At 37.2% G+C, this 12,058-nt stretch overlaps 1 protein-coding gene across 1 annotated transcript in view; it reads left to right on the top strand.

The window, feature by feature from the left end:
* Window positions 1-12,058, top strand: part of LOC128591338 (collagen alpha-4(VI) chain-like) — a 139,090-nt gene that overhangs the window by 81,132 nt on the left and 45,900 nt on the right. The window contains 2 exon segments of the mRNA XM_053598826.1: window positions 3,339-3,392; window positions 3,509-3,544. Of these exon segments, the coding sequence (XP_053454801.1) occupies window positions 3,339-3,392; window positions 3,509-3,544 (90 nt within the window).

Raw genomic sequence — 12,058 nt, 5'->3', positions numbered from 1 at the left:
TTCCCCATGGTTTATACTCCCATGCTGGGCCAAAAGAGGGTGCTGAATAAATATCTTTTAAATAAACTTGGATAACAGCAATCACTCCCACCACCTACAGAAGCCTGCAGCCAGTGGACACTGAGGGCAATCTCTCCTTTGTATTACTTCAGAGATGAACCAAACAGCAGATCCAATGTTGCCATTGGGTGAGAAGGTTCCCTGATGAAGCTCTTTCCAACCACACAGAGAAACTTCATTGCATACCTAATATTGGGGAAGGAATGGAGAACCAGCCATGCCAGTCAGAAAGCAACACTTCTGGGGAGAATGAAAAGTGATACAACCTTTTTGGAAGGCAATAGGCAACATATATCAGTTGGGACTGCTATTCTTTGCTTTTGTTTTTATTATGTTTTTTAATACAGAAGTGACAGAAAGCTTGACTAGCAGTGTTAGGATAATAAAAATGTTTGATTACCCAGAGATAGGGGATTACAGGTTTGCCACACCAACCCATGATGCCACTGGGACTCCCAGATGGCATTGGGGACCTGGTGCCATTGGCAGTGTGCTAGCTTTGGTTCTTAGGCTTGGCAGACCTAAGCAATTTGTCTTCATCTTTACATAAAATGACAGAAGAAAGAGGATTTACTTTCATCAAAGCCCATTAACCAAAACTGAGTCCTGTATTCCTTCCCTGCTCTTACCCCATTTTGAGAGATCCGGAGAAAGCAAGTTTCTGATGAGAGGAAATGAGATCACCTCATTTGGTTTAGGCTTATTATAATCTATCCCTTGGAGCTGGGTATGTTGTCCCCAACAAAACTGAATTTTCTTAGCAAGAATGGCAGAACATGTTGTGTAGGTCACCCAGTCTATGTATATTCTTCAATCTAGCCTTTTCAGTCCTAGATATTTATCCAGAGCAACACAATCATGGAGCAACACAAGAATTTAGCTCTTAGAGTGGTCATTGCAGTGATTTTTTTTAAAGTTCTAATAATAAAAGATTATTTACATAAACGATATGATAATAAAAAAAAATTAGGCCATGAAGCATAATGTAGAAGACTATTTTGTGACATGGTAAGTATCCATGATGTAATATGAAGGGGAGAAAGTAGCTTACAAAACACTGCTTTCAAGTGTGAGTCCAAATTTGTAGAATATATCCATCCATATCACTAAAATGATATATTTCTTTCCCTTAATTGTATACTCTAAATTGTTGGAATAGTCCATGATGAACCTGTATTACTTTTTACCATAACTATTTTCTTTTTTGAAAAAATTTAAATTTACAGAAAAAGGTTGTAGTTGTAAGAATTAACACTGGTTGTTGTCACTTAGCCTTATTTGCCCTTCATCTCTCTACATATACGCAGACGTGTATATGTGTACATTCCTATGTATTTGACTGAGCCATCTGAGGATTAATAAAACACATCATGACACTTTGCCTCTAAATATTCAGCAAATATATTTTAAGAAAAAGGTTATTCTTCTATATAAACCTAATATCATCACACTCAAGATATTTAATATTTATTCAGTACTATTTTCTAATACACAGCTTATACTCAATTTTCCCACTTGCCTTATGTTTATAGTTTGGGCTACTATAACAGAATACAATAGACTACTGCAGGCATCCTCAAACTTTTTCAACAGGGGGCCAATTCACTGTCCCTCAGACTGTTGGAGGGCCAGACTATAGTTAAAAAAAAAAACCAAAACCCAACTATGAACAAATTCCTATGCACACTGAACATATCTTATTTTGAAGTAAAAAAACAAAACGAGAACAAATACAATCACACTGCTTCATGTGGCCCACAGGCTGCAGTTTGAGGACGCCTGGACTACTGGGTGGCTTAATAAAAACATTATTTCTCACAGTTGTAGAGAATGGGAAGTCCAAGATCATGACCCTGGAAGATTCAGTGTCTAGTGAGATCCCGTGTCCTATGTCACAGGTGGCTGTCTTCTTTGCTGTAGACTCACATGGCAGGAGGGCTACAGAGCTTCCTAGGCTTTTTTTTACAAGGGCACTAATCTCATGATGGGGGCTCCACCCTCATAACCTAAATCACCTCCCAAAGCCTTACCCTCTAATACCTTCTATATTTCATCAACATATGAATTTTAGGGGGGACACGTTCAGCACGTAACTCCCCAATGATATCTTCTCTGGCTGTTTGTGTTGTTATTCCAGGATCCCATCAAGGATTATGTAGTGCCTTTAGTTGTCCTGCCTCTTTAATATCCTTTAATTACAAACAGTTTCCAGGTTGTTTGTTTGTTTACATGAAATTACTATTTCAGACCAGTTATTTTACTAAACATCCCGCAGTTAGGATTTGTCTGATTATTTATTTCCCTATAACTAGATTTCGACTAAACATTTTTGGAATCATAGAACAAACTTTTTTCTATGTAATAAACTTTTGAGAAACATGATTTTCTTCTTTATTTCCTTAAGTGCTTCTATCATATTTTGATTAACACTTCCCTCATGTTATAAGATACTTAAATTGTTTTAGAATTTAATCTATTATGAATAGCAGTTGGATATACAGCTCTGCACAAAACATTTTTGTTTCTGCATATCACATTCTTTCCCCATTTGTGTGTTTCTATTAAGTTAGCATTCAACCTCACTAAATAATTATCTAAAGCGCCCCTACTTGGGATGTCTTCTGGTTTCCATTTCTCTTAAAAGGCAGACTCATTTTTTCTCTGGTTACTACTCATTTCCCCAATCCTGACCCTAATGAGGTGATAGTGCTAGAAAGTTTCTTCATTATGAAACCTCTGTACTTGATAATCACCCCAAGTATGCAGACATACACTTTTATAACCTCTGTTTCTATCTTCCACTCAGGACACTAAATGACAGAGGTAGAAAGGAAAATGCCACTGGTTTCAAGTGTTAAGCATGGTTTGTTGGGGGTGATATACGACTGCTGCCCCAACGTGGTGAACCCTGAGAAGTTGTCAAAGGAACAATCTTTCTGGAAAGATGCTTACAACAAGGATATTTTGAAATATTAGAATGTAATGCCATTTGCTTCTTGAGGAGGGCTATCCAACAGAACAGTCTGAGTTCATAGAAATGGTCTGTATCTGTGTGCTGTGCAATCTGATAGCCACTAGACATGTGTAGTTATTGAATACTCACAAGGTGGACAGTACAACTGAGAAACTAAATTTTTAATTCAATTTTAGTTCAATTGATTCAAATTTAACAGCTCTGTGTTGATAGGGGCTTCTGTATTGAATGTTGTAAGTCTAGAGGATACATTCAGAAGTGTAGGGCATCTCTAATGATCTTCTCTCTTTCTCCAACTTTTCAGGGACATTTTAGTTTTGATGGCCCTCAGGGTGAAACTGGAAATGTCAGCCCTCAGGTAGGTGTAACTCCTGGAGGGATGTATTTCCCCTGCCTTTGTGGAAGAGGAAGGTAGACTGGAGTGAAAATTGGTTTGTTTCCTCCACTAAGAGCTCTATTTTCCTTTATTCTTAGGGGCCAAGAGGAAGACAAGGTTTGCCAGGGTTAAAGGTCAGTGCTTTGAAAACAGTTACTGTTTGTTCCTCATATATGGTTGCTTTATTTTTATTATTGACACATAAAATTTGTACATATTTATCAGGAATGTGTGATATTATGATGCATACATAGAATGTGTGATGATCAAGTCAAGATATTGAGGTTATCTGTCACCTCAAACATTTATCATTTCTAGGTGTTGGGAGCATTTCGAATCTTTTCTCCTAGCTATTTTGAAGTGTGCAGTATGATGTTGATTACAGTCACCTAACTGTGCAAACATTAGAACCTATTCCTCTAACAGTATATTTTTGCCCTTCAACCTATCTTTCTTCTTCCTCCCACCCCTTCCCAGCCTCTGGTAGCCACTATTCTACTTTCTACCACCATGAGATCAACGTTTTAAGCTCCCATATATGAGAACATGCACTATTTGTCTTTCTGTGCCTGGCTTACTCCTCTTAGCATAATGACCTTCTGTTCTAATATGTTGCTGCAAGAAAGGACTTCATTCTGTTCTATGGCCAAATAATATTCTGCCGTGTATGCATATACACCACATTTTCTTTATCTGTTTATCCACTGATGGACACTTAGGTTGATTTTATATGCTTGCTAGCCCATTGATGTGCCAATTTCCTTTCCTTTGGATAAATACTCAATAGTGGGATTGTTGGATCATGTGGTAGTTCTATTTTCAGTTTTTTGAAAAATATCTCTCTACCGTTTCCCATAAAGGCTGTACTAATTTGCATTCCCACCAACAGCATACAAGGGTTCTGCTTTCTCTACATCCTCGCCAGCATTCATTATTGCCTGTCTTTTTGATAAAAGATATTTTAAGATGGTACGTGTAGCTCATCATGGTTTTGATTTTCATTTCCCTGATGATGAGTGATGTTGAACTTTTTTTTTTTTGAGACAGAGTCTCACTATGTCGTCCTCGGTAGAGTGCTGTGGCATCACAGCTCACAGCAACCTCCAACTCTTGGGCTTAAGTGATTCTCTTGCCTCAGCCTCCCAAGTAGCAGGGACTACAGGTGCCCTCCACAATGCCTGGCTATTTTTGTTGGAGTTGTCCTTGTTGTTTAGCTTGCCTGGGCTGGGTTTGAACCTGCCAGCCTTGCTGCCATAACCACTGTATGACAGGTGCTGAGCTGATGTTGAACATTTTTTCATATACCTGTTGGCCATTTGCATGTCTTCTTTTGAGAAACTTCTGCTCAAAACCTTTTCCTATGTTTTAATGGTATTATTTTTGGCTTCTTTGCTGCTGAATTCTTTGAGTTCCTTGTATATTCTGGCTGTTGGTATCTTGCTGGAGGAATAGTTTGCAAATATTTTCTCCCATTCAACAAGTTTTCTCTTCACTCTGTTGATTGTATCCTTGGCTGTGCAGATGCTTTTTATGAGTTTAATATAGTTCAGTTTGTCTATTTTTTATGGCTACTTAAAATTCTGTGAGGTTGGGGGAATGTTGGTTGGACTGTTTGAAGTTGAATGAGGGTCACTGAGAAGTTTCCATGTAGATCTTTTGTATGAAGAAGGGGAAATTTATATGGTTCTTTGCCTTCTCCTCAACCTTGTATAATATTTTATTTAGATTGGGATGGGGGATATCTTTGGGAGAACCTTATTTAATTAATTTATTTATTTTGAGACAGTGTCTCACTTTGTCATCTTCAGTAGAGTGCTGTGGTATTATGGCTCACAGCAACCTCAAACTTTTAGACTCAAGCAATCCTCTTGCCTCAGTCTCCCATGTAGCTGGACCATAGGTGCCCACCACTATTTTTTTTAGACACAGTGTCTTGCTTTTGCTCAGGCTGGTCTTGAACTTCTGAGCTCAAGTGATCCAACTGTTTTGACTTCTTAGAGTGCTAGGATTATGGGCATGAGCCACCACACCCGGCCTGAGAACCTTATTTTTTAATTTAACTTAATTTTTTTCTTTTCCTCTACTGAGGAGAAGAGACTGTATTTTGTCAAGCATTTATCCAGCACCAAGTGCTGCATGAAACATTTATTTACATCATCTCACATAAGCCTCTCTACAATTCCCCTAGAAGTTTTGAACATCAATGGTTATGTTCTTATGGATGAAAGAACAAATCCAAGCTGAAAAAGTGAAGTGCCTATAGCTAATAATTGATGGAGGCAGGATTCAAATCCAATGCCTAATTCCAGAAATCATAATGCTCTTTGAAATTCTGGTAAAACATAATTGTATTTTATATAGGCCTTTCTCTGACATAGTCTGATCATGTTCTGCTGGTATTTTTTCTAGCATTTTCAAGATTTAGGATGAAGGAGAAATGAGATTGACTTATCTCAGTGTTTTATTGATTTCTTACTATGGGGGAATGAGGATTTAACTTTCTTTTTATTTATTATTAAATCATAGCTGTGTACATTAATGCAATCATGGGGCACCATACACTGGTTTTATATACCATTTGACATACTTTCATCACACTGGTTAACATAGCCTTCCTGGCATTTTCTTAGTCATTGTGTTAAGACATTTATAGTCTACATTTACTAAGTTTCACATGTACCATCGTAAGATGCACTATAGGTGTGATCCCGCCAATCACCCTTCCTCTGCCCATTCTCCCCCCACCTCCTTCCTCAGATTCTTAGGTTATAACTGGGTTATAGCTTTCATATGAAAGCCATACATTAGTTTCATAGTAGGGCTGAGTACATTGGATACTTTTTCTTCCATTCTTGAGATACTTTACTAAGAAGAATATGTTCCAGCTCCATCCATGTAAACACGAAAGAGGTAAAGTCTCCATCTTTCTTTAAGGCTGCATAATATTCCATGGTGTACATACAGCACAATTTATTAATCCATTCGTGGATTGATAGGCACTTGGGCTTTTTCCATGACTTAGCAATTATGGATTGGGCTGCAATAAACATTCCGGTACAAATATCTTTCTTATAATGTGATTTTTGGTCTTCTGGGTATATACCTAGTAGATGAATTATAGGATTGAACAGCAGATCTATTTTTAGATCTCTACGTGTTCTCCAAACATCTTTCCAAAAGGAATGTATTAATTTGCATTCCCACCAGCAGTGTAGAAGTGTTCCCTTTTCTCCACATCCATGCCAACATCTCTGGTCTTGGGATTTTGTGATATGGGCTAATCTTACTGGACTTAGATGATATCTCAAAGTAGTTTTGATTTGCATTTCTCTGATGATTAAAGATGATGATCATTTTTTCATATGTCTGTAGGCCATGCGCCTGTCTTCTTCAGAGAAGTTTCTCTTCAAGTTCCTTGCCCAGCCTGCAATGGGATCACTTGTTCTTTTCTTGCTTATACATTTGAGTTCTCTGTGGATTCTGTTTATTAAACCTTTGTCGGAGACATAACCTGCAAATATCTTCTCCCATTCTGAGGGCTGTTTGATTGCTTTATTTACTGTGTTCTTGGCTGTGCAGAAGCTTTTTAGTTTGATCAGGTCCCAGTAGTGTATTTTTGAAGCTGCTTCAATTGCCTGGGGGGTCCTCCTCATAAAATACTCACCCAGACCGATTTCTTCAAGGGTTTTCCCTGCACTCTCTCCTAGTATTTTTATAGTTTCATGTCTTAAGTTTAAATTTTTAATCCAGTGAGAGTCTATCTTAGTTAATGGTGAAAGGTGTGGGTCCAGCTTCAGTCTTCTACAGGTTGCCAGCCAGTTCACCCAGCACCATTTGTTAAATAGGAAATCTTTTCCCCACTGAATGTTTTTAACTGGCTTGTCAAAGATCAAATAACAGTAAGTAGCTGGATTCATCTCTTGGTTCTCTATCCTGTTCCAGACATCTACTTCTCTGTTTTTGTGCCAGTACCATGCTGTTTTGATCACTATCAATTTATAGTATAGTCTGAGGTCTGGTAGCGTGATTCCTCCTGCTTTGTTTTTATTTCTTGGTAATGTCTTGGCTATTCGAGGTTTTTTCTGATTCCATATAAAACAAAGTATTATTTTTTCAAGATCTTTAAAGTATGACAATGGAGCTTTAATAGGGATTGCATTAAAATTGTATATTGCTTTGGGTAGTATGGACATTTTAACAATGTTGATTCTTCCCAGCCATGAGCATGGTATGTTTTTCGATTTGTTAACATTTTCAGCTATATTTTTTCTTAGAGTTTCATAGTTCTCTTTATAGAGATCTTTCACGTCCTTTGTTAAATAAACTCCCAAATATTTCATCTTCTTTGGCAGTACTGTGAATGGAATAGAGTCCTTAACTGTTTTTTCAACTTGACTATTGTTGGTATATATAAAGGCTACTGATTTATGAATGTTGATTTTGTAACCTGAGATGCTGCTGTATTCCTTGATCACTTCTAAGAGTTTTGTAGTAGAATCCCTGATGTTTTCTAGCTATATAATCATATCATCTGCGAAGAGCAAAAGTTTGATTTCTGCTGACCCTATATGGATACCCTTGATCGCCTTTACTTCCTTAACTGCGGTGGCTAAAACTTTCATTACAATGTTAAAAAAGAATGGAGACAATGGGCAGCCTTGTCTGATTCCTGATCTGAGTGGAAATGATTTCAATTTAACTCCATTCAATATAATATTGGCTGTGGGTTTGCTGTAGATGGCCTCTATCAGTTTAAAAATGTCCCTTCTATACTAATTTTCTTAAGTGTTCTGATCATGAAGGGATGCTGTATATTATCAAAAGCTTTTTCTGAATCAATTGAGAGAGTCATATGGTCTTTGTTTTTTAATTTGTTTATGTGCCGAATTATACTTATAGATTTACATATATTGAACCAGCCTTGAGACCCTGTGATAAAACCGACTTGGTCATGATGTATAATTTGTTTGATGTGTTGCTGGATTCTGTTTGTTAGGAACTTGTTGAATATTTTTGCATCTATATTCATTAGTGATATTGGTCTATAATTTTCTTTTCTTGTTGGGTCTTTTCCTGGTTTGGGGATCAGGGTGATGTTTGCTTCATAGAATGTGTTGAGTAGTCTTCCTTCTTTTTCTGCATTTTAGAACAGGGTGAGTAATATAGGTAGTAGTTCCTCCTTGAAGGTTTGGTAGAATTCTGACATGAAACCATCTGGTCCCAGACTTTTCTTTTTAGGGAGATTTTGTATGGTTGATGCTATTTCAGAACTTGATATTGGCCTGTTCAATATTTCCACTTGATTCTGGCTAAGTCTTGGAAGGTGACGTGCTTCCAAGTATTGGTCAATTTCCTTCAGATTTTCATATTTCTGAGAATAAAATTTCTTGTAATATTCATTAAGGATTTTTTTTAATTTCTGAGAAGTCTGTTGTTATTTCATCTTTGTCATTTCTGATTGATGAGATTAGAGATTTTACTCTTTTGTTCCTGGTTAGGTTAGTCTAAGGTTTATCTGTTTTATTGACCTTTTCAAAAAACCAACTGATTTATTGATCTGTTGTATAATTCTTTTGTTTTCAATTTCATTTAATTCTGCTCTAATTTTGGTTATTTCTTTTCTTCTACTAGGTTTGGGGTTGGAATGTTCTTCCTTTTCCAGTTGCTTGAGATGTCCCATTAAGTTGTTAACTTCCTCTCTTTCCATTCTCTTGAGGAAGGCTTGCAGTGCTATAAATTTCCCTCTTAGGACTGCCTTTGCGGTATCACAGAGGCTCTGATAATTTGTGTCTTCATTGTCATTTTGTTCCAAAAATTTGGCAATTTCCTTCTTTTTTTTTATTAAATCATAGCTGTGTACATTGATATATTCATGGGGCATCATTCACTAGCTTCACAGACCATTTACCAAGTTTCACATATACCCTTGTAAGATGCACCGCTGGTGTAATCCCACCAATCCCCTTCCCTCTACCCACCTCCCACCTCCCTCCCCTCCCTTTCCCCCTTCTCCCTATTCTTAGGTTGTAACTGGGTTATAGCTTTCATGTGAAAGCCCTAAATTAGTTTCATAGTAGGGCTGAGTACATTGGGTACTTTTTCTTCCATTCATGAGATACTTTACTAAGAAGCATATGTTCCAGCTCCATCCATGTAAACATGAAAGAGGTAAAGTCTCCATCTTTCTTTAAGGCTGCATAATATTCCATGGTGTACACATACCACAGTTTATTAATCCATTTGTAGATCGATGGGCACATTCATGGCTTCTTCCATGACTTAGCAATTATGAATTGGGCTGCAATAAACATTCTGGTACAAATGTCTTTGTTATTATGTGATTTTTGGTCTTCTGGGTATATGCCCAGTAGAGGGATTACAGGAGTGAATTGCAGATCTATTTTTAGATCTCTAAGTGTTCTCCATAACTCTTTCCAAAAGGAATGTATTAATTTGCATTCCCACCAGCAGTGCAAAAGTGTTCCCTTTTCTCCATATCTGCGCCAACATCTCTGGTCTTGGGATTTTGTGATATAGGCTAGTCTCACTGGAGTTAGATGGTATCTGAAAGTAGTTTCGATTTGTAGTTCTCTGATGATTAAAGATGATGAGCATTTTTTCATATGTGTGAAGGCCACGCGCCTGTCTTCTTCAGAGAAGTTTCTCTTCAAGTTCCTTGCCCAGCCTGTGATGGGATCCCTTGTTCTATTCTTGCTAATGCATTTGAGTTCTCTGTGGATTCTGGTTATTAAACCTTTGTCGGAGACATAACCTGCAAATATCTTCTCCCATTCTGAGGGCTGTTTGATTGCTTTACTTACTGTGTCTTGGCTGTGCAGAAGCTTTTTAGTTTGATCAAGTCCCAGTAGTATATTTTTGAAGCTGCTTCAATTGCCCGGGGGGTCCTCCTCATAAAATACTCACCCAGACCAATTTCTTCAAGGGTTTTCCCTGCACTCTCCTCTAGTATCCTTATAGTTTCATGTCTTAAGTTTAAATCTTTGATCCAGTGAGAGTCTATCTTAGTTAATGGTGAAAGGTGTGGGTCCAGTTTCAGTCTTCTACAGGTTTCCAGCCAGTTCACCCAGCACCATTTATTAAATAGGGAATCTTTTCCCCACTGAATGTTTTTAATTGGCTTGTCAAAGATTAAATAACAGTAAGGAGCTGGGTTCTTCTCTATTCTGTTCCAGACATCTACTTCTCTGTTTTTGTGCCAATACCATGCTGTTTTGATCACTATCGATTTGTAGTATAGTCTGAGGTCTGGTAGCGTAATTCCTCCTGCTTTGTTTTTATTTCTGAGTAATGTCTTGGCTATTCGAGGTTTTTTCTGATTCCATATAAAATGAAGTATTGTTTTTTCAAGATCTTTAAAGTATGACAGTAGAGCTTTAATAGGGATTGCATTGAAATTATATATTGCTTTGGGTAGTATGGACATTTAAACAATGTTGATTCTTCCCAGCCATGAGCATGGTATGTTTTTCCATTTGTTAATATTTTCAGCTATTTTTTTCTTAGAGTTTCATAGTTCTCTTTATAGAGATCTTTCACGTCCTTTGTTAGATAAATTCCCAAATATTTCATCTTCTTTGGCACTACTGTGAATGGGATAGAGTCCTTAACTGTTTTTTCAACTTGACTATTGTTGGTATATATAAAGGCTACCGATTTATGAATGTTGATTTTGTAACCTGAGACGCTGCTGTATTCCTTGATCACTTCTAAGAGTTTTGTAGCCAAGTCCCTAGTGTTTTCCAGATATACAGTCATATCATCTGCGAAGAGTGAAAGTTTGATCTCTTCTGACCCTATATGGATACCCTTGATCGCCTTTTCTTCCCTAATTGAGGAGGCTAAAACTTCCATTACAATGTTAGAAAGCAATGGAGACAATGGGCAGCCTTGTCTGGTTCCTGATCTGAGTGGAAATGATTCCAATTGGACTCCATTCAATATGATATTGGCTGTGGGTTTGCTGTAGATGGTCCTTATCAGTTTAAGAAATGTTCCTTCTATACCGATTTACTTAAGTGTTCTGATCATGCTGGATATTATCAAAAGCTTTTTCTGCATCGATTGAGAGAATCATATGGTCTTTGTTTTTTAATTTGTTTATGTGCTGAATTACGTTTATAGATTTATGTATATTGAACCAGCCTTGAGACCCTGTGATAAAACCGACTTGGTCATGATGTATAATTTGTTTGATGTGTTGCTGGATTCTGTTTGTTAGGAACTTGTTGAATATTTTTGCATCTATATTCATTAGTGATATTGGTCTATAATTTTCTTTTCTTGTTGGGTCTTTTCCTGGTTTGGGGATCAGGGTGATGTTTGCTTCATAGAACGTGTTAGGTAGTCTTCCTTCTTTTTCTACCTTTTGGAACAGGTTGAGTAATATAGGTACTAATTCCTCTTTAAAAGTTTGGTAGAATTCTGACATGAAAACTTCTGGTCCCGGGCTTTTCTTTTTAGGGAGGTTTTGTATGGTTGATGCTATTTCAGAACTTGATATTGGCCTGTTCAACATTTCCACTTGATTCTGGCTAAGTCTTGGAAGGTGACGTGCTTCCAAGTATCAGTCAATTTCCTTCAGATTTTCATATTTCTGAGAATAAAGTTTCTTGTAATATTCATTAAGG

Source organism: Nycticebus coucang, chromosome 8, assembly GCF_027406575.1.
Source record: "Nycticebus coucang isolate mNycCou1 chromosome 8, mNycCou1.pri, whole genome shotgun sequence".
Classification (NCBI taxonomy): domain Eukaryota; kingdom Metazoa; phylum Chordata; class Mammalia; order Primates; family Lorisidae; genus Nycticebus; species Nycticebus coucang.
This window is presented reverse-complemented; position numbering and strand designations above follow the sequence as displayed.